The sequence below is a fragment of the Populus euphratica genome, unplaced genomic scaffold, assembly GCF_000495115.2.
Source record: "Populus euphratica unplaced genomic scaffold, PopEup_1.0 scaffold336.1, whole genome shotgun sequence".
NCBI classification, from domain to species: Eukaryota; Viridiplantae; Streptophyta; class Magnoliopsida; order Malpighiales; family Salicaceae; genus Populus; species Populus euphratica.
In genome coordinates, this window is record NW_011500225.1 from 219,808 (window position 1) to 243,339 (window position 23,532).

Here is a 23,532-nt window from a genome sequence, read left to right on the forward strand (position 1 = left end):
TAAATGTGGTGGTCCCACCATCACATGGTGTGGGACCATACACAACAAATCTCCCCCTCACACACCATGTGAGGAATTCGCCATACCGGCGATCAATATGTAAAATTCAATTTAGGGGGCTCTAACAAGCCTGCTTCCTTTCTGCAAAACTCAAACTTCTCTCTCGGTAGAGGTTTGGTCATCATGTCAGACACGTTGTCATCAGTATGGATCTTCTCAACAACGAATGACTTCATCTCCATAGCATCTCGAATCCATTGATATCTAACCTCAATGTGCTTTGATCGAGAGTGAAAAGTAGGATGCTTACTGAGATGGATTGCACTTTGACTATCACAGTGCAATACAAAGTTCTCTTGAACTAGGCCAAGTTCATGCAAGAACTTCTTCATCCATAACAACTCTTTGCCCCCTTCAGTAAGAGCAATATATTCGGCCTCTGTAGTGGATAATGCAACATATTTTTGCAACCTTGATTGCCATGAGACTGCTCCCCCTGCAAATTTCATCAAGTATCCTGATGTGGACTTTCTAGAATCAACATCACCAGCCATATCTGCATCTGTGTATCCATCCAACACAGGTTTGTCATTACCAAAACATAAACTGAAACTAGAAGTACCTTTGAGATACCTGAGTATCCATTTCACTGTTGACTAGTGTTCTTTACCAGGATTGGAGAGGAATCGACTAACCACACCAACTACATGAGCTATATCCGACCTTGTGCAAATCATGGCATACATCAAACTACCAATTGCGGATGCATAAGGAACCTTTTTCATCTCATCTTTTTCTTCATCACTTGAAGGACACTACTTAGAACTTAGTTTAAAGTGGCTTGCAAATGGAGAACAAACAGGTTTGGAGTTACTCATGTTGAATCTCTCAAGTACCTTTTGAATATATCTCTCTGAGATGGCCAAAGTTTCTCCTTCTTCCTATTATGTGTGATCTTCATGCCAAGAATCTGTTTTGCTGGTCCTAAGTCTTTCATTGCAAAAGACTTGCCCAACTCTTCCTCAACATCTGAATCTTCTTAGCATCATGGCCAACAATCAACATATCATCCACATAAAATAGGAGAATAATAAAGTTTCCATCTAGAAACCTTTTCATAAATACACAATGATCAAAAGTGGTCCTGTCATAACCATAATCCACCATGAAAGAATCAAACTTCTTATACCATTGTCTTGGAGCTTGCTTTAACCCATATAAGCTCTTTTTCAACTTACAAACTAGCTGCTCTTTGCCTTTTGCTTCAAACCCTTTAGGCTGCTCTATGTAGATCTACTCATCCAAATCACCATGAAGAAATGTAGTTTTCACATCAAGTTATTTAACTTCAAGATTCAAACTAGCAGCTAAGCCAAGCACAACTCAGATTGAAGACATCTTGACCACTAGTAAAAAAATTTCTTCAAAATCAATACCTTCTTCTAACCGAAACCTTTCACATCCAATTTTGCCTTATTTCTTGGATGTGAGCAATGCTCATCAATTTTTAACCTGAAAACCCATTTGTTCTTGAGTGCTCTCTTCCCTTTAGAAAGCTTCACTAACTCAAAGGTATGATTTTCATGCAAGGATTTCATCTCTTTTTGCATTGCTTTCAACCACTCACTTTTCTTCTCATGTGACATAGTTTCATCAAAGCATTCTGGCTCTCCCCCATCAGTGACCAACACATACTCATGAGGAGAATATCTGGTGGAAGGTTGGCGAAGTCTAGTTGACCTTCTCAATTGTAGCTCATTTGGAGCTTCCTGCATAATCTGTTCAGGAATAACATCAATATCATCATTAGTTGATTCAAGATCACCAACTAATGGCTCAATAAGAGAACCACCATTATCATCATTTTGCAAATCTCCCTTATGATTAGCAGACATCAAAGGTAACTGTAGAGTAGGTCTTGGAGTTGAATTAGATGGAATAAAAACAGTAGGCTTTGTTTTCTCTTTCTGTTCAAAGTCTTCAATGGTTTGATCTTCAAAGAAGATAACATCTCTGCTTCTAACAATTTTCTTCTCCTTTGGATCCCACAACCTATAGCCAAACTCATCATCTTCAGAGCCTAAGAAAATGCACTGTTTTGTTTTGTTGTCAAGCTTAGACTTTTCATCTCTAGGAACATGTACAAATGCTCTGCATCCAAACACTCTTAAGTGTGCATAAGAAACATCCTTTCCTTTCCAAACTCTATCTGGAACATCAAATTCAAGAGGAACTGATGGAGAAAGGTTGATCATGGCAACTGCAATCTTCATTGCCTTACCTCAAAAGGACTTTGGCAGCTTTGCATAAGAGAGCATACATCTAATTCTTTCAATAATGGTTCTGTTCATTTTCTCAGCCACTCCATTCTGCTGTGGAGTCTTAGGAACTGTCTTTTCCAACTTGATACCATGTTCCCTGCAGTACTTCTCAAAAGGACCCCTGTATTCACTACTATTATCAGCTCGAATATATTTGAGCTTTCTACCAGTTCCTCTTTCAACTCTAGCATGAAAATCCTTAAAGACATCAAGCACCTGATCTTTGTATTTCAAATAAGTGGCCCAAATTTTTCTAGAGTGATTATCAATAAAACTAACAAAGTACAATGAACCCCCAAGAGACTTATCAATCATAGAGCAAACATTAGTATGAACTAAATCAACAACATGTGATCTTCTATGTGAAGGTGATCTTTGAAATGCAACTCTATGTTGTTTGCTAACTAAACAATGAGTACATGTGTTCAAGTTTATACCTTTTAATGGAAGGTAGTTCTTCTTGGCAAGAATACCAAGGCCTTTCTCACTCAAATGTCCAAGCCGCTTATGCCATAGATCAGTAGAGTAATCTTCAATTGCATTTACCTCCCTTTTGATCACTTTGGCTTGTGACATGTAGAGACCCATCTTCTTCCCTTTAGTAACAATTAGGAAATTTCTAGAGAGCTTCCATTTACCATCTCCAAAGTAATTGTGATAACCTTCTTCATCAAGAGTATTTGTAGAGATAAAATGTAGACGCATATCAGGCACATGCCTAACATCTTTGAGTAGCAACTTGCACCAAGTATTGGTTTCCAACCAAATGTCTCTAATGCCCACAACACTAGCCATCCCTTGATTTTCTATCCTAACTTGACCAAAGTCACCAGTAATGTAGGATGTGTAAAAATCACGTCGGGGTGTAACATGGTAAGAAGCTGTTGAATCTACAACCCAGGTGGTATCCTGACATGCAAGATTAACACAACCATCATCACAAACAATGACAACATCACCATCAAATACAACTGCAGTTGTATCATTCTCTTCATTCTTGTCTTCATCTTTACCCTTTTTATCTCCTTTATACTTTCTGCAATCCTTTTGCATATGCCCAGACTTGTCATAATAATAACACTTAAAACCCTTCCTTGACTAAGATCTTCCTCTTGGCTTCCATTTGCCTTTTTTATTACTGAATTCTCTATCTTGCTTGCTGTGAGAGAACCTGTTTGGACTTCTCCCTCAACTTTCTGTAACAAGTGCATGAGACTCAAAAGTGCTTATCCCTTTCCTTCTCTTCTCTTTATTGAGGATACAATCCTTCACTGTTTTCAAAGTGATCTTTCCATTCAGAGTAGAATTGCTAAGTGACACCATCAAAGTCTCCCAACTATCCGGCAATGAACTCAGTAGGATTAGTACTTGCATTTCATCGGCTAACTCCAGACTCATCAATGATAGCTAATTCAAGAACCCTTGGAATACATTTATATGCACTGAAGCATCTTCACCATCTCTATACTTTAAATTCACAAGGTTTCTAATTACAAAAACCTTATTTTGTGCACTCTCCTTAGCAAATGTTTTATCCAACATCTTCCAAACTGTATAGCAGTCATGTTCTTGAGAAATATGATTAATGGACTTAGAAGATACCCATTTTCTAACATTAGCAGTAGCCTTTCTATTAAGCCTATTCCATTTTACATCATCCATTTCATTAGGCTTTATTCCTTTACATTCAATCGGCAAAGCCAAATCATTGCAATATAAGTGATCCTCCATCATTGTTTTCCATAGAAAATAATTTGAGGAAGTGAGCTTTATCATGCCTGAATCTTCCTTTTCCATTTTAACTACACAAGAAATTCAATCTACACAACCTGGCTCTGATACCACTTTGTTAGGAAAACTAGGAACAACCGGACACCAATTTACCCGAATTAATTCAGCGGAATACAATTCACAATTCACAATTCACAAGTCCCAATTCTTTTTCTCTTTGTGCAGTAAAAACAGAATCAAACAATGATCAAATATAATGCAAATAATCACAAAATCAACACCAAGATTTTTAACGTGGAAAACCCGATACGGGAAAAACCACGGGATCGTAGTCCACCTAAAAACTTCCACTATCAACAAATAATGGGTTCACAATTATTCTTCCTCAGATTCAACTAAGGGATACAACATATATATCATCAAGAACAACTTATTCTTGGATTACAACAAGATTAAAGGAGAATTATTTGAGAAAAACTCACAATACTGACAGCCCCGTTTTCTATCAAAACAACTAGCTTCCACACCACCAATCTTCGATGCAACTGTCCGAAATGAAGAGTAACGTGTCTAGAAGTTTCTGTCAAAACCTCAGCCCGATTCAACGGTAAACGAGCTAAAAATCAAAGGAAGAACATAGGTTGCTCTGCTGCCTCTTCTTCTCTTTTTCTCTCTCGGTTTTTTTCTCTTCTCTTCTGTATTTCACACTGCCGCTACAGTACCCGAACCATTTAATTTTTAAAAAGGATCAGCTACCTCTCTCCTCAATCAATATGGTGGTCCTACCATCACGTGGTGCAAGACCACACACAACATATTCCATTGTAAACTTGAAGCAATTACAGAAATATTTGAACACCAATAGATTTAAAAAATCTGGGGCCCTTCAACAGTCGATCATTCAACCATATTCGACAGATTTCATTTCTTATCATACAATAATTTGTAAGCATTGAACATGCTTGAAACTTTTATCACTAGGATATATAGAACAGGTCAAGTGTTGCTTCAAAGAGAAATAACTGTTAAAACAGACTTCTTCCAAGTACCACCCCAGAAACTATATACATTTTCTAAACACTTTGCAAAATTTCTGATGCTGTAATGCAATTTACACATGCAAAACGTGAGCTGAACTAAGCTGTGCCAATTCTGCATTAACGAAGTTTATGATGGCAAATAAGTTGCACCCTGCAGACCAGATCTTGGCTGCATTGAGGAGGTTGTGATTAACCTGAAGTCTGTGTAGCTCTTGTATCGACGCTCATGCAAATTCCAACATCTCCCGAATAGAGCTAGAAATGACATGATTGATAACTTTCTGCTATATTTCTGAATCTTCAACTTCAGTTTTTGACACGAAGCTGGGAAACGCCAAAGTTATATCCCTGGACGAAATAAACGGAAGTGCCTAGAGTTAATAACTTGAATTTCGGAGCTACATTCTAGACTGATCTCACTATAGTAACCAGGTTGTGCACAATTCACAAACTGAGTGAACTTGCTACTCACTTTAAATGAGGTAGAGTCATGTTCTTTATAAGAGAAGGGTTCTTCGACACAAATTCCTTCCACTCGTCAGGATCGATTTTTCCATCACCTTTCAAATCTGCATCACAAAATGTCTGTGGAAAAACTCAAAAGACAAAAATTAGAATAGTGAACCGAATAAGCATGAACAAGGAAGTTTGACACAGAAAAAAAAAATTGTACCTTGTCCACAATTGTTTCAACAAAGTCATCGGACAGCAGTAGATCCGATTCATGCAGAAGTGCCATTACCATCTCCTTCAACTGTTGAATAACTTATAATTATGAGCCAGAGTTCACATTCGGAAACAGATATACAATGCTGGATCATTATTTTGATTTTCATTACATTCCTCTTAATTCTCAGATGGTATGTATTGTCAAACTATAGCCACTTCTGGATTAGTAATGGGGAATTTTTAACAGAAAGAACAAAACAATAAACCTAAAACATGCCCAGAATCATCAGCATGCATCGCTATATGGTATGTAAGAGAGAAATGGTATAGAAAAGAATTGCAGTACTCGCCTCTTCTCGTTCAATGAAACCAGTTCGCCGTAAATCATATAATCTGAAAGCAACTGCCGAAAATTCTCCACTCATTAGTAATTTATTCAGTAGCATGTGCAAAAAATGGTTAAGTGACTAACTTCCAGTTTTTATGGTGTATAGAAGTCCCACTTGACATGCAAAAGAAAACATGTGTGTGAGAACTCATTCCTACTTGTATTTCATCCTAGAAAAACATTAGCCGTACAATGGATCTTGTCTTCAACTGGTGCATTTGGATGAAAGACACCCAAAGATCGAACAAATTCTCCGAACTCAATTACTCCATTGCGCTTGACATCAAATAAATAAAAAATCTGCAGAAGTATGGCAAGGCGATGCAACTTAGGAAAAAGGGAAAATGCCATGGAATCAGGTAACTATTGCTATATTATAGGAAAAAGGTTGCACTACATACCCTGTCTGCAAAAAAGTTCCTCTTGTTTTTGTTCCTGAATAGTGCAAGCTGAAGTTCTTCCTGATGAGAAGAAAGAGCCATTTGAATGATATCAGCACAAATTAATTAAGTCCTAATTGTAAACATACTTAGATCAAAATACTCCATAAACCACTTCAAAATCCCACCGAATACCCATACCTTGTGAATAAGCCCATCATCAATGACTGAACTGCTTAGTTTCTTAAAGAGTTCATACAAGGCCTCTACTTCGCTAACAGCAACTGCAATACAAAATTATTTCACATTTCATCAGTCAGTCTCACATAGTTAACAGTTGTTTTTGAACTTGATACCAAATAATATTTTTAGCAGGAAATACAATCAAAATAGGCGAGCAGTATCTAGCTGAAACTCAAACTAGTGATTAGGAACAGCTTTATTGTTTTTCTTTCTTTCCTTTTCCCTGACAACATGACTTCCATGCTTCTCATGCCTTTCAGTTCCAATAAAATTGTCTTTTGTTTTAGTGACCAACCACACCGAAGGCTGGTTACACAAACCATTCCATGTACTATACACTCAACAAACTGAACTTCATGTCTGACAACTAATCTGCACGATAGTGATTACCTACTAAAATGTCCCAAGATAAGACTAGAAACAACACTTGTCGAAAAATAGCTGGAACATATTGAAGCATAGCTAGGAAGTAAGCGGGGCAATTTACACCCAGGAATTTGCAACAATGAGCCTTTTGACAAAGCATACTCACAGGGTGTTTCAGCAGCAAGAACTGTTGGCTCCTCGTACCCAGGTGTCTTTTTAGTTCTCTTTGAAAGGTAGCAACCCATGAAGACAACTAGCACCAGTCACTCATAAGAATTCTTGGCAATCAGCAGGATCATGCCAATTGTACTACTTGAAAACACCACCTAGTAATTTGCAAAGTTATAGATTGAATTAATGACTGAGCTTGATTATGTGCTGCCTTTTACAAACTCGCAAAGATAATGTTGAAGTAAACTCAATCCAGAAGGTCTAGGAAGGCAGCCACCAGCTGTCACCGCCCAGCCACCAGCCGCCAGCCGCCAGCCGCCAGCCGCTTTCACACCGTCGGCCAAAAACCGCCTTCACACTTGAAGGTTGAATTTTCTTGTTTTGATTTCGTGTATAAATAGATAGCTAAGCTTATGCAATTATGTGTGGAGAGATTGAGAGAAACACTAGAGAGAAAGAGAGAAAGAGAGAGGGGTTGTTGTAAGCTTTTGTTTATGTTATTGTAAGCTTTGTTCTTGAAATAAAAGAGTGTGTTTTATCCCCTCCGAGTGTTTCAAAGCCACCACAAGTGGTTTCTCCCACCAACAATTGGTATCAGAGCCCCGTTCGTCAGAAAACAGAGGTATTTTTGGGAAATATCCGAATTTTCAAAGTTGTCAAAAACAAGTTTTGATCATTCCAAAGTGTAGAGCTCATCAATACGAACTCAACGGTGCAAAAATCAGATCAATCGGAGCACGGGGTGGACCACACTCTCCGTCTGAAATTTCAGCACTGTAGCCCACGCGCCCCGAGGAAGAAGACGAGTGAGCCACACGCGCGCCATATTTGAGCCGCGCCGAGCCAAGACTCAAGCCGAGTCGCGAGCCGAGCCACAAGCCATATTTCGAAGCCGAGCCGAGCTCCAAGCCATATTCCGAAGCCAAGCCAAGCTCCGAGCCATATTCTAAAGTCAAAGTCAAAAAAGAATATTCCTTGGAATATTCCCGGTTCAACCCAGCAAACCACCCGAATTGGTTTTTGGACCGGTTCTCCTCATTTTTGACCCGTTTTCTACAAAGTCAGACCGGTTCCCTACTATTTGGACCATTCCGGATCCATCTACGGTGTCGGTTTTGCCAAATTCAACTCCCAAAAAGGTGATATAGTCATTTAAAGAGCAAAATGACTACAGAAAGTGCACAAACACTCATCCCGAAGCTAACCAAAGACAACTATGATAGTTGGTGCATCAGATTGAAGGCATTCCTTGGTTCACAAGAGTGTATAGACATTGTGCAATATGGTTATGATGAACCAGAGTCGAAAGAATCAGAAGATGCTTTACCAGAGGTACAAAAGCAAGTCCTCAAAGCCAATAGAAAAAAAGACAACAAAGCAAAGACCATCATTTATCAAGGTCTTGATGAAGCGACATTTGAAATCATTGCTTCCGCAGAAACATCAAAAGAAATATGGGAGGCTCTCCAACAAAAATACAAAGGTGCTGACAGAATAAAGAAGATTCGTCTCCAATCTTTACGAGGTGAATTTGAATTGTTACAAATGAAGTCCTCAGAATCCATTTCTGATTATCACACAAGAATTATGGTGATAGTCAATCAGATGAGAAGAAACGGAGAAGCCCTTTCAGATGCTCGAATTACTGAGAAAATTTTGAGATCCCTAGATCCAAAATTTGATTTTGTTATTGTCGCTATTGAAGAGTCCAAAGAGGTGGACAAGTTAACAGTGGATGAACTTATGAGTTCTTTGCAAGCTCATGAGCAGAAAATTGTAAAAAGAAATGGAGATAAGGCAATTGAGCATGCCTTACAAGCAAAGTTGTCTCTCAAAGACAGATATGAGCAAGGGGAGACTTCAACAAGTGGATACACCACTCGAGGAAGAAGTCAACAAACACGAGGAGGATTTCAACGATTTCAAGGCAGAGGTTCTTGGAATACAGGTTTTAGAGGAAGAGGTGGTAGAAACACCACTAGAGGAGGTCGAGGACAACAAGCATTCACTCCTAGAGGAAGAGGAGGCGGTTACAATAACCGTGACAAGAGGAATATTCAGTGTTATAATTGCAATCAATTTGGCCACTATAGCACTGAATGTCAAAAGAAAGCTCCACTAGAGATACATGAGCGAGTCAACTATGCAGAAGAGGATGCCAACAATAGAGGAGCAGCTGCATTATTTGTCCAACAAGGACTTGACAAGAATCAAGAGAATATTTGGTATCTTGATTCTGGAGCCAGCAATCATATGTGTGGCCAACGAGATTTATTTGGTGATCTAGATGAGACCATACAAGGTTTTGTCACCTTTGGAGATACCTCAAAAGTTCCATTCAAAGGTAAAGGCAACATCCCAATCAAGTTGAAGAATGGCGATCAAAGCTACATCGCCGATGTCTATTATGTCCCAGATATAAAACAGAACTTGGTGAGTATAGGTCAACTTCTGGAGAAAGGTTATACACTTTACATGAAGAATTGTCATCTGACAATTACAGACTACAATGAGAGATTAATTGCCTATGTGGAAATGTCCAAGAATAGGATGTTTCCTTTAAACATCCAATATGATGCAGCAAAGTGTTTGAGTGCCATCACCAACAGTGAAGAATGGCTTTGGCATCTGAGGCTTGGACATCTGAATTTCACAAGTCTGAAGATGCTAGCAAGCAAGAAGATGGTCAAAGGTATGCCCCACATTGATCATCCAGAAGAAGTCTGTGAGAGTTGTGTCCTCAGCAAACATCACAGATCCAGTTTTGCCAAAGAAGTCAACTGGAAAGCAAACGAGCCACTAGAGTTAATACACACAGATGTGTGTGGTCCTATAAAGCCTATGTCGACTGGACAAAATAGGTACTTCCTCACTTTTATTGATGATTTTAGCAGAAAGACATGGGTATATTTTTTGAAGAGGAAGTCAGAAGTGTTTAATTGTTTTAAAGATTTTAAAGCAATTGTTGAGAAGCAAAGTGGCTATAAGATCAGAACCGTGAGATCTGATCAAGGTGGAGAATATACAGCAAATGACTTTGAAGCATTTTGTACACAACAAGGCATCAGACATCAAACAACACCAGTTTATACACCACAGCTGAATGGTGTAGCTGAGAGGAAGAATCGAACAATTCTTGATATGGCAAGAAGTCTACTCAAAGCAAAGAAGCTGCCCAAGCAATACTGGGCTGAAGCTGTATCATGTGCAGTATATTTGCTGAACCGCTGCCCAACCAGAAGTTTGCAAGCTGTCACTCCACAAGAAGCATGGAGTGGTCACAAACCAAGTGTTACTCATCTTCGAGTCTTTGGTTGTGTGGCATATGCAAAGATCCCAGATGCAAGAAGGACCAAACTCGATGATAAAAGTGAGAAATGCATCTTTGTCGGATATGGTGAGAGAAGAATGGGATACAAGCTGTATAATCCCATCACCAAGAAGGTAATTATGAGCAGAGATGTTATCTTTGAAGAAGATAAAACTTGGCAATGGAATGATGACCAAGAAGCAGTCAAATGGATCAACATTGATTTGATCCTTGAAGACGAAGAAGTACCAACAGTACTTGCAGAAGGTCCGATAGTACTAGAAGATGAGCCACAAAGTCCGGTACACAGATTTCCTGTATTCAACAGGAGAAACACGCCAGAATCATCATCAACACCATCATCATCAGAACCATCATCAGCATCCTCATCAGAAGGACCAAGAAGGATGAGAAATCTAGAAGAGCTGTATGACGCCACTCAAGTAATGGAAGATACAACTCTATTTTGTTTCTTTGCAGATAGTGACCCACTTAGCTTCAATGAAGCTATCACAGAAGAGAAGTGGATAAAAGCAATGGATGAAGAAATACATGCCATTGAGAAGAATGATACGTGGAAGCTGACTTATCTACCAGAAAACAAGAAAGCAATAGGTGTCAAATGGGTCTACAAGACAAAGAAGAATGCAAAAGAAGAAGTGCAAAAATACAAAGCCATTGAAGGAAGAAACATTTATGAGAATGAAGTTCATGCTTAGCATGACATCCCTCGATTGAGTTTAAGGGGGAGATTTGTTGAAGTAAACTCAATCCAGAAGGTCTAGGAAGGCAGCCACCAGCTGTCACCGCCCAGCCACCAGCCGCCAGCCGCCAGCCGCCAGCCGCTTTCACACCGTCGGCCAAAAACCGCCTTCACACTTGAAGGTTGAATTTTCTTGTTTTGATTTCGTGTATAAATAGATAGCTAAGCTTATGCAATTATGTGTGGAGAGATTGAGAGAAACACTAGAGAGAAAGAGAGAAAGAGAGAGGGGTTGTTGTAAGCTTTTGTTTATGTTATTGTAAGCTTTGTTCTTGAAATAAAAGAGTGTGTTTTATCCCCTCCGAGTGTTTCAAAGCCACCACAAGTGGTTTCTCCCACCAACAGTAACTGTGTGCAGCGATAAACGGTCAAATTTCAATCACTGAGACCAAGAACACAAAACGAAGACAGAAATCTAGTCATGATCAGTTATAATTTCCCATCGAAATTTAAACTAATCCACTATTTCCAAGAAAGATTATTATTATGACAGTAGCTGGTAAAGGGAATAGACTCTAATCATCCAATAAACCAAGCATTTTTGGCAAATATAGGCACAAGCTGACATTATATTTAAAGCAGAACCGTACTATTTAGTCAACATGCAAATGCATCAGTTATTTTGGTTGCAGATATGGGCTTAAGTTTAATGTTGACATGAAAGTTACTCAACCATATCCAAGACGTCAGCTAATAATTAGTACACACTGACATCGGGCTTCAAAGATAAGCAAGGTTCTGTTAAGCAGTTCAAGATTCAACGGATTGATTTCAGAGGCCAGTTGATTCACAAATTATCGAAGTTCAGGACAAGAATGGTTATAACTATCTTTACGGCTATCTCTTCAGTAAGAAAAGAGGAAAAACTCATTATCCTATGAGAAGCATCAGCATAATACTATGAGAATTTGTATGATAGGTCTACAAAATACCACCTACATATTCTCCAACCTCACAGTCAGGCCACCAGTGAAGCCATGCACGCGGCTGCCATTTAAACTAGACTTGTGACATACCAACACAGTCTCTAATGCCCATATATGGACACTTTGAAAGCTGTCTCTGATACTCAAGAACATAAATTAATATGAAGCATGGAAGAAAATTCAGAACCATCCAACACCACAATGAATTTTGCAAATATTATGGCACCTGATACCAACAAAGCCTACAAGCGTGTATGACCTTTCCTTATTAAAAAATTAAAGATGATTTGGAAGAGAACTATCAAGTTGTAGATTAAGCAACAATAAACAAAACAAATAAATAAACTAGTAAACCACCCTTTCCCTCCACCATTCTAATAGACTTTTATCATATTTTATGAGGGAGAGGAGTTTCACTAAGCCTAACGATGCTATCCAAATTCCATTCCAATCATCTCCCAGCTTGGCTCGACAGCTCCGATTTTCGAGGCTCAAAAATCTTTCTACAAGAGGGAAAAAGATGCCACCAACTAAAAATTCATGATTGATACCGTAAGAAATGAATTCTAACATTTCAAATCCAACCTTTTCCTTTTATGTGATCAGTAAACTTATAGTTCAAGCACTATCTAGGGGTGAACTTATCTTAGATAAGGGATGAAATACTCTAATTTTCTATTGTTTTCCATAAACAATGCAAGAAAACATTCAAAGTAAGAAAAACGATACATCACATGCTTATTTAAGTAAAACAATAATGTCTTCATTAGCTGGGACCACAGGCCTAGAACAGCCACATGACCTGGTTGAAAACGATCTAATCATTTCCAGGGGATGCAGAGTAATTATCCTTAGTTTTCTCAGCAACCACACCGTGGAAGTAATGGATCCGGTCAAAATGTGATTCATCTCTAAGTATATAGTTCAAAGAAAAATTTTTAGTGCTGAATTTAAAAGTCAGGTTATGACAATAAATATAGTCAATTCTCTCAAAAGAAAGGAATGAAGATTTCTGGATGCTCACTGAAAAAACCAAAAATGACAATGATAAATTCTTTCCATGATTCAAAACTTACAAACCCATAACCTACTGTTCCTGCTTGGTTGCTGAGAAAATGTAGGAATGGTCAAGAAACACCGACTCTAAAAGAAACAACCAGAAGAACTGCATTAACACACAGAAAATCCTCTTCCCTTCTCTCCCTTGACAAGCAGAAGAAAAACGAAAACACTGACAGCAAAGCAGAGAACCAACCAACCGAAATTCCATCAACTGCGTACAAGCCATGCAGCCAAGACAAACCATTTCCAGCCGAAGAAGTTGTGTAATGAAAGAGAGAATAGTACTAACCTTTGTGAGTGTCTTTTGTGCAACGTTGGAAAGTATGAGAGACAGCACTTTGATCTGTGCTTTTCAGCTGTCAGTTTTCTTTACATGAACAGTGTAAGATATCCAGGATCTTGCGTTTCTTGTGGCTTTAGCTTTTTCTCAGCTTCCCTCTCTCTCTTTATATGAGATTTCTGTCTCTATCAATCTATTATTAATTACTATTTTGTTTTCAACGTTCACTTTCAGGTCCCCATTTTACGTGCATTGCATCTTTAAAATAAGGGAAATGCATAATTTTAGAGAACATCTCAGGAAAAAAACTAAACTCCCTATGCAAATTCCGTGCTTTAATTGCCAACAATTTGCAGAGATCACACATAAATTTATGTCACCATCATATTAAAAGAAACCAAAACGGCAGAGGTTTTGCTGTAGTTATTTTACTGTAGCTTTATATTGGAACTGTAGACTGGATTATAAAATTATGATTTTGTCCTTATCAATAAATCATTATTGGTCTTGGCAGCGGGGTATAATCATCTTTTTGTTTATGTCTGCATAGCAAAAAGACTGATGTATCTTTTGAGGTTAAAAATAATGCACCAGCAGCGGGGGCATTATTCCTTCTCTATTTCACAAGGAGAATATAATTATCAAAATATTCCTAGCATCAAATTGCCTTATACTTGGATCAATGAGGAATTTTTTTGTTTTTTTTTTATGATTTTATTTTGTTTTGTTTTTTTATTGAGTCTAACTAGGGATAATTTAATATTTTAATATATATAAAATATTATTTATTTTTAAAATGTAAGTTGCGACAACTTGTGTTCTTTAAATGATAAATGCGATGTTGTTTGATGATTAAACTCTAACTTCCTTCACAACATCTTAATCCTCATGGTGTCTCCTTCATTAATAGTTGGTGTGTGTGGCTAAAATATATCAAGTTTTGCATTGATGACTATTTTTTTCTTTCATCTCTCCTCCGAGATTTTAAAGTCTTTCCCTGTATATTTTTAAAGTAGCCCTTTGATTTTATTTTTCTGTTATATTGATACTTGTTTTTTTATTATTATTTTTTATTTTAAATAATTCATAGAATTGATATCCTTATTTGATTTTTTTTCACTTTCATATTTAATCCCTATTTTTCTGATGAATTTTGATTTGTTAATCATTCTCTTAATTGAATTGTGTTTCCAATTATATCTCTCAATGTTTTATATAATGTTTGTAATTGAGTTATCTTTTCAATTGCATCTCTTGATATTTTATATAATTCTCTTAGTTGAATTATTTTTTCAGTTGTGTTCCTTAATGCTTTATCTTATTTTATTTTATTTTATATAAAATTTAATCCTTATTTAATTGCTATTTATTTTATTTTATTTTATATATAGGGTTTGAATTTTCTTTCAATTTAATTTTTATTTGGTATTTTTCACATTTCAAGCATGATCATCATGCTTTTTATTTTGAATTAAATTTTGTTAATATAAAATTTGACTTTGTAATTTTTATTTTTTGTAGTTTTGCCTTTCATGGGATGCTTCCAACTCAATTTTAAGAAAAGTTATATAGATATCATTGAAACCTAGATCATGTTATGTTATGCCTAACATTTGACAAGATTAGTCATTAGTGTGCTTTTATAACCACATGAAATGAAATGGGTTCGAATAATATTCAACATATAATGAAATTAATCGAATATATATAAATATATTATCTCATAAGAATATTAATATAAATATGAGTTGAACTCAAATGGAAGCTTAAATCCATATTATATATTATGCCAAACTTGAATGGAGTAATTCAAATGATTAAAATTAACCATACATAAATATCCTATAATCATAACAGCTTAAAATAAATTTTTATTATTTTAAAATAAAAACATATTTTTTTATTCCAACTATCCCTTTAAAACAGTAACTGGATGTTATTTCACGAACATGACTGGTGTAAAACCATATATAACCAGATGTTTATGATTTTGTTAATTCTTTTTTTTTAAATTGTTTTAATTCTTGACTGATTGATGTCTTTAATTTTTGACTAATTGTAAAGGTTTATGCATATCCTAGAACTACTAAGAATCTAGATTTTGTATGATATGCTCAACAATATTTTTCAACTATAATAATTGAAAACAGGAGGGATTTCTTAATTGTGGTAGAGAAATACACGATCCAAAATCAATCGTTGACCTTTGTACTAAAGTACTAAGGTATATTATATTATAAACGACATTAATTTTGAGACAACTGACCATGACCAAAGCATATTATAAATGAACTTGGAATACTTTAGTAGAAACTAGGCAAAAAAAGGATATGTATTCCACTCAAGATCTTATCTTCAACTAATAAAATTAAGCCTCAGCTTATTCTTTAATATCAATGATAACTAAGTTCACAAGCTTCATATATATATATATCTTCAAATGATAGTCTCAAGACGTGAAGTTAGGAAATTAAGAGAGAGATCAAAATTCAAACCATCTTAATTAAATTACTAGGACAAGAATTTTAAAATCAAACAAAACTAATAAATGGACTGTACATACGACAATATGTTTATTACAATATTTAAATTTCCAAAGACCGACTTCTAAAAACAAATCAAAAGACAATAATAATAATTGATTTAATGACGACGACAACAACAATAGAAAAAGGCAACCCTAAGCATCTTCATCATATGGAGATTAATTTGTCAAAGAATTAGATAATATCGTGATGGGTTATCTCTATAAATGCAGTGCTGCGGCCTGTAAACAATAACTTAGCTCGTTGTTTACAGCAACGACAGCAGGTGGTGCCTACAGATCATTCCCTACTTGTAATTTTTTATATAAAAAAAATAATCACCATATATATATATATATAAGTTAATTCAATCAAGCTAGTTAAGCCAAGCACATGCATACGCATCGAACTGTTTTTTTGCATGTTTTGTTAGCTGTCCTCTCTTGAGTGTTGGCTACCATCATCGGGGGAGAAATTCAAACAAATTACTAAATTATGTTTGCTTCGGCAACATCATGTTAGCATCTGTTACTTGCCCGTACAATTTGTGTCTATTTCTAGATATATGCCAGATTTGTGGCAGATTATGGTTTTTTCTTCATCGATTGCATATATGAGCCTCTAAAGCTACTTAAAATCTGCAGTAGAGGCTTTGTTTAACTGGTTTATATATGAACAAGTTGGCAAATGGGTGATGAGACCTGCATGAGATGCTTAATTATGCATGCAAATGCCTCATTTTTTGGGATCATGAAGACCTTGTTTGGCATGGTGGTCAACGAACATGTTGGCAAAGGGGTGATGCGACCTCTTCCTATAAAAATGTCATTTTTTGCGAGTCCTTTCTTTCTCCAAGATTTAGTAGAATTTCATCAAAAATACATTATATATAAATTACTAAAAAATTGATAAATGCAAATAACATTTATCTTATACTATTTTAAGCATTACTTGAAAACAAAAATCAACTGTATTATGAGGCATAATAATGATAAGGAAGTGTCTTAAAATGGGAACTTGTTAATATTTTCTCATTTTGGATGACTTGTACTAAAAAATAATGTAAGGTTGATAATTGATAAAAATCAAATTCAGACATGTAAATAACTATGTGTAATTTAACTGCGATGAACTAAAACCTTTAATGTAGTAACTATAATAATTAACATGTCATTATTTTAAAACAATTTGTCTATTGTACCACCATAAATTGATAGAATGAATAATTTCTTGTAGGCAACATCGTCAATTTTTACTATCCCAAAATTCACAATGACGGAATCTCAAATTTTTCGATTACCATATGAACAATTTTCCATATAGCTCAGAACAAGTTTAGGAATTGTGATGAATTGAGACATTTTATTCAGTAAATATAATGATTAACATGTCATTATTTTCAAACAATTTCTCTATTGTACCATCATGAATTGATAGATTGAATAATTTCTTGTAGGCAACATCATCAACCTTTGCTATCCTAAAATTTACAGTGACTAAATCTTAAATTTCTTGATTTCCAGATAAATGATTTTCCACATGACTCAGAACACTTGTAAGGACTAAGTTATTTTTATCTCTCGAAATACTTAATCTCATTATGCATTTCTCTTTAACTATTAATAGTTGTAATTGTTGTTGCTATCTAATTTTTGACCTATGTTTTTGATAAATTTTCAGAAAAAATAAAAAATAGCAAAAAAACAATGAAAACCCCTAAAAAATACATTCTGATATATTTGCATCGTTTTTAGCATTTTCAATGTCATTTCAGAAGAATTAAATTTTCAAAGGTATTTTGAACGTGTTCAACTTTTAATGCGTTAATTTTACAATCACTGATTTTTTTTATTGAGTTAACGTTGATATTGCTTGTTTTCAAAAAAATTCAAAAATACAAAAAAAAAATCAAAATTACAAGGGACCAAATATGAATAGGAAACGTTGAAGGACCAATTTGTTTTTCTTGAGTTGCTTAGAGACCAAGCAAATAAAAAAATAATAAATTTTATTACCTATAAAAGGAAAAAAAAATTGGAGGCATAAGGGTGGAGAAAATTTTGGGGGGAGAAGGAAAAACCTAACCTAAATTTATCTACAGGCAAGCCACCTCCCGACCCTTTTTTGAGGGCTTTGAGTTTTTGTCCCAAGGCCAGTAAAGAGCTTGGCTCGCCATCTTCCTTGAAACCGGAGAGAAACCCCACACAAATACACTCCCCGGTGTTTGCCCTTTTCGGCAGCTCCCACCAAAATTTTTCCAGAGACCTCCCCTCTTGCCAGCAAAAGCACACTGCCCCTCAACCAATAAAAAACCCAAGCTTTCATTTGTTTTTCAAAGCAGCCACTTCTGTATTCCCCCTATCTCCTTGTCATCTTCTCTCTTGGCCTCACCAGAGCCACCATCCGCGTTTTGGCTTCTGCCTAGGCCAAACCAGCGGTTGGACCTTTCCCTCTGAAAACCAAGTCGCCTCCCAAAGCTTCCCATTTCCCTTGGCCAAGGCCACAGCCATATCAACCTCTCCCTCGGCCATAACCTCCATTTTCCTTCTCTGTTTTGGCTCCTTCTGCCCTCAGCCGCGGTCTCCCTCAGCTCTTTCCTCCTGAACCAACAGCCAGCTCGCCGAACGCCGGCAGAATCTACTACCAGCAAACCCTTCAGCAACTGGCTCTCCTTCGACTCTAACTCATGTAGCAGATCTGGACCGAGATCCAGCCTCTAACTGGCTCTCCTTCGACTCTAACTCATGCAGCAGATCTGGACCGAGATCCAGCCTCCATCAGCGCCGACAATGCCTTACAACAAGATGTGCTCCAAGGGATGAACTCTCGGGCAACGAACCATGACAAACCTGAAGGAATCAGATCTGAGAAGAAAAGACAAAACTGAAACAGACTGTTTGCTGCGTTTTTTGGATGTTTGGCAGGTCACCACCAGTAGGAAAGGGAAGGGAAGAGGAAAAAAAGCTGAGCCGGGCTCACCCAGCTGCATGGAATTTTTTGCCGGCACGTGGATCCACGCGTCGCTAGTGGTGGTGGCGCGTGGGAAAGACGCGCCGCTAGTGTTCCCATGCATAGAAACCTCCCAACACTGTTCTCGAGGCTTTCTTTTGTAATTTTCGGACGTTGATAGGTGTTTTTAGATTACATTTATTTTGAATTCTTGTTATTTTGTAATATGTAAATGGGGATGTAAAGGAAAAAAAAAAGAAAAAGGAAAAAAAGAAAAATATAGTAAAAGGAATGTGTGTGTTTGTATTTTTATTTATTTATGTAATTGAATTACAAAAAGACAAAAAAAAATTAATTGTTTAATTTGAATATGGTCAAATATCTCAAGGACAAATAAAATCATGTTATATTTTCCATGAAAATGTAAGAACATGTTTCTACATACATTCTGGGATTTAATAACTGATTTATTAAAACCTTAGAATTTGATTAATATTTCAAAATTTTAAATCACATCAAACCGCAAAATAGCTTACCTCAGGTAGGGTGTGCTAGAGGTGCTAATGCCTTCCCTAGCCACAACTAGTCTTTTACCCCTAGAATCTCTGAAACCTTCTCTAGCCACAACTAGTCTTTTACCCCTCGAATCTCTGAAAACGACCAGTACATCTGGATTTCCTAGTAACCCTCCATTAAATACTAGGTGGCGACTCCCAAGAACCAATCAAGGAAACATAACGAAAAATTGCCGAATAGCCGCTCCGGGGGACGTGCAACAATTATCATAATCTATTTTTGAATTATTTCCCAAAATTTGCCTTTTGTCTTGTTGAGGATAGTCATGGTAAAATTGGTGGTCTAGAAGGGTTCCACACTAGTGGAATTTGACCTATGTTTATCAATAAGTTGTTGTTTCAATCATAGTTTTAAAAGTCGACTAGGCTTAGCGGATTGACTCGGGACTCGACTAACCCAGGGCTGGAACCGTGCTGAGTTTGTGAAAAAATAAAAAAAGTTCAAAACTCGATTGACCCGGTGGATTAACCTCGCAAGACTTGGTAAAAAACTGGTTGTAACCCATTGACTTTTTTTTTATAACTAAAATGGCCTCATTTTGATGTATAAAAAAATTAAAAAATTACCCGAGTGACCTAGTCAAAACCTGAGACCCAGGTCTTGGACCGGTTTGACTACTGGGCTGAGTTTAAAAATACTGGTTTCAATTTAAAACAATGTCATTTCTTTGCATATTATGCATACATGTTTTATTTTCTTTCTATGTTTGCACCAATCTAAATATGATCAATCTGTTTAAAGTTCAATTAGAAAAGATATAATATTGTAGGAAGTAATTGGCCAAACAATTAAAAAAATCCAGGAGCTTGAACATTAATGTATGGTTAATTGGTGTTTTACTTAGGTGTTATTTAAGAACGCTTTCCAAACAACATTTCATAAAAAATATTTATTTATTTTAGATTATTTTGATTTTAATGTGTTAGTGTTAAAAATAAATTTTAAAAAATTAAAAAAAATATTATTTTAATATATTTTCAAATAAAAAATATTTTAAAAAACAACCAATCACTACTATACTCCGAAATAACCTCTTAAACACCCAAAATAATAAAATAATATTTTCTTACACCACACTTCTTAATAATTATCAATTGGTTCTCTAAAATTACAAGTAACAACGCTAGAGAGAGAGAGATATGAATATAAGGAACCTAAGGTTCAACTTCACCTACGCCACAACATGATTTGATTGCAATAAATTTGAAAAGCAGACTGTGTCTGGTTTTTTGGTGCTAGGGGCTTGGCCCATGGCATTTCTTATGAAAGCCATGACAACAATGAGCATCATCACCATGAAGTTTTGGATCAACCTCATGAAGCCTTTTGTTGGCATTAACCTCATAAAAAAATCTTCACTATTTATCAAATGTGAAAGAAAGGAATGTGGGGGAGATTAACAATTTAGGGTCTTTTGAATAAAATTGTATGTTTTTTCATTGAGAATTATCCATTATATAGGTAGAATTTACAAGCTAAGAAAGGAAAAAAATACAACACGAAATAATACAAGCTGATACAGGAAATAATATAGGCTGATCTTCAGCTCTTGGAAAAACCTACAGCTAGTATATCCCAATAAAGAAAAGAACAAATAGGCAAAGAATCTACTGACATTAAATATATAGGTATTTCCTTTGACATCCCCCCTCAAATTGATGTTGGTAAATCGATAAGCATCAATTTGCTAGTAAGGAAATGATGGCTACTGACGGGGCTTGGATTTGTTGAAGATATTTGTGATCTGCAGAGTGGAGGAGATATGTCGAAGGGTGATAATCTTATGATTATATGCTTCCCTGATTGAGTGATAGTTAACCTCAATGTGCTTAGTGCATTCAAGATAGACAAGGTTAGTTGTAATTTGGATGACATTAGTGTTGTTAATATGAAGTGGAGTTGGATGAACTGGATAGAAACTGAGTTCTGTAAAAAGACCACTTAGCCAAATAATCTCAAAGCAAGTAGCAGACATGACTCGGTACTCTGCTTCAGTAGATGATTTAGAGATATGGTCCTGTTTCTTGGATTTCCATGACATAAGGATATCACTAAGAAACATACACCAGCCGGTAGTAGATTTCCTGGTATCTAGAAAACCGGCCCAATCAACATCATTATAGATTTGTAGTTGAAGTGAAGAACTTGTAGGGAAGAATAAGCCACGACTAGGTGTACCAAGAATGTAACGAATTATACGACGGACAGTAGATATATAAAGCTGCCTTAATGCTTGCATGAATTTGTTGATAGTGTGAATAACATAAGAAATGTCTGGTCAAGTAATAGTTAGATAGATAAGATTACCAACTACCTTTTGATAGGTAGTAGGATCATCAAAAAGCTTCCTTTCATTATGACGATATTTCACATTAAGTTCCATGGGGGTGTCAATTGAAGTAGTATTGGTAAGGTCGACTAATTAAACTAGTTCTTGACTATACTTGTGCTGATGTAGGAAAAGACCGTGAGGTTGATGATGCACTTCCAAGCCCAAGAAATAGGTGAGCTGACCAAGGTCTTTCATATGGAACGTAGAATGCAACAAAGTTGAATTATAGAGATTGCCTCCAAGTCAAAGTTAGTGATGACAATATTGTCCATATAAACAAGGAGGACAACGATACCCATGAATGTCTTTTGTAGAAAAAGAGAGGAGTCATACTAACTCTAAGTGAAGGAGAAACCTAGCAACGTGGATCAAAACTTGTCAAACCATATTCTCGGTGCTTGCTTTAAACCATACAAAGAACATTTCAATTTGCAAACATCATTAGATGAGGAAGTGGACATACAAAAAGGAAGTTTCAGGTAAACATCTTCTTTGAGATCACCATGAAGGACGACATTCTAGACATCCATTTGATGTAAGGGCTAGGATTGAGATATAATAAGGGCGAGTATAGTTCAAACAATGGTTATTTTGACGACTGGTGTGAAGGTCTCATTATAATCAAGACCATATTCCTGTTTGTTGCAAAGTGCCACTAACAAAGCCTTGTAACGATTTATGGACCTATTAGAACGATGCTTGATAGAAAACATAAATTTACTGCTAAAGGAATGCACAAATGAAGGACATAGAACAACATCCCAGGTTTGGTTTTTTTCAAGTGCGAGAAGTTCAGTTTCAATAGCTTTTTGCCAACACTCATGCTCTATTGCCTGTTTATAAGATAAAGGAAGAAAAGTAGAAGACAAGGTGGCTGTGAAGGATGAGGGAGGATAGTAATCATACCTATTGGAAGGTCTACAAACCCGAGTATTTTGTTGTTGAGAGGGAGTTGTAGTTGCTGGAATAGGAACAACAGTCGAGGAATGAACTTGAGGGGTTTGAGAGGGTCTGAAGGCTGGTAAGAAGTAGCAGATAAGCGTATTTGATATACTATGAGAGTCTTAGAAGGGACTGGAGTTGTAGAAGAGTTAGTAAACATAGGCAAAACAGAAAAGAAAGGAGGAACATGATCTTGATGTATGGAAAAGAATTAATGGTTTTCTAAAAAGATCACATTTCTAGAAATTCAAATGTGATGCACATTTGGGTTATAACAATGAAAACCTTTTCAGTGTACTGAATATCCTAGGAAAGCACAATGAATTGACTGAGTCGTGAGTTTTGTGCGTTCATGTGCAGGAAGATGAACATAACAAACACAACCAAAGGTATGAAGGTTGAAATAAGTTGGAGGATGACCAAACAACCTAATGAAAAGAGTGTCGTGGTTTAATATGGGGAAAGGCAATCTGTTGATGAGGTGGACAATAATGGAGAGAGCTTCACACAAAAAACAAGAAGGTGTAGATGACTTTAATAAGAGAGTTATGAACAACA

General features: G+C 36.3%; 1 protein-coding gene and 1 long non-coding RNA gene across 7 annotated transcripts; both read right to left on the reverse strand.

The window, feature by feature from the left end:
• Positions 1-5,033: 5,033 nt before the first annotated feature.
• On the reverse strand, positions 5,034-13,741 carry LOC105112367 (calcineurin B-like protein 4). Of its 6 annotated transcripts, XM_011008055.1 has the most exons (10): positions 13,660-13,741; positions 13,385-13,451; positions 7,260-7,464; positions 6,731-6,813; positions 6,551-6,610; positions 6,341-6,449; positions 6,112-6,164; positions 5,766-5,846; positions 5,565-5,677; positions 5,034-5,440 (listed from the first exon to the last, which is right to left on the reverse strand). In XM_011008055.1, the coding sequence occupies exons 3-10, from the start codon at positions 7,381-7,383 to the stop codon at positions 5,377-5,379; spliced, it is 687 nt and encodes a 228-aa protein (XP_011006357.1). In that variant the 5' UTR covers positions 7,384-7,464; positions 13,385-13,451; positions 13,660-13,741; the 3' UTR covers positions 5,034-5,376. The 6 variants fall into 6 exon arrangements, with proteins under 6 accessions (XP_011006357.1, XP_011006361.1, XP_011006356.1 ...); XM_011008059.1 differs by lacking the exon at positions 13,385-13,451 and having other exon boundaries at positions 7,305-7,464; XM_011008054.1 differs by lacking the exon at positions 13,385-13,451.
• A 5,002-nt stretch (positions 13,742-18,743) lies between these two features.
• On the reverse strand, positions 18,744-18,989 carry LOC105112370 (uncharacterized). The gene is made up of 2 exons (XR_839742.1): positions 18,948-18,989; positions 18,744-18,889 (listed from the first exon to the last, which is right to left on the reverse strand). It is a non-coding gene; the product is annotated as an uncharacterized LOC105112370 (long non-coding RNA).
• Between the last annotated feature and the right edge of the window lie 4,543 nt (positions 18,990-23,532).

Bases quoted from the DNA above. Each gene is read 5' to 3' on its own strand.
- LOC105112367 (XM_011008054.1), bottom strand. From the start codon at position 7,383: ATGGGTTGCTACCTTTCAAAGAGAACTAAAAAGACACCTGGGTACGAG. The intron at 6,611-6,730 runs GTATGGGTATTC...TCTTCTCATCAG, and splicing joins ATGATGGGCTTATTCACAAG to GAAGAACTTCAGCTTGCACT. The intron at 6,165-6,340 runs GTACGGCTAATG...AATTTTCGGCAG, and splicing joins AGTTGAAGACAAGATCCATT to TTGCTTTCAGATTATATGAT.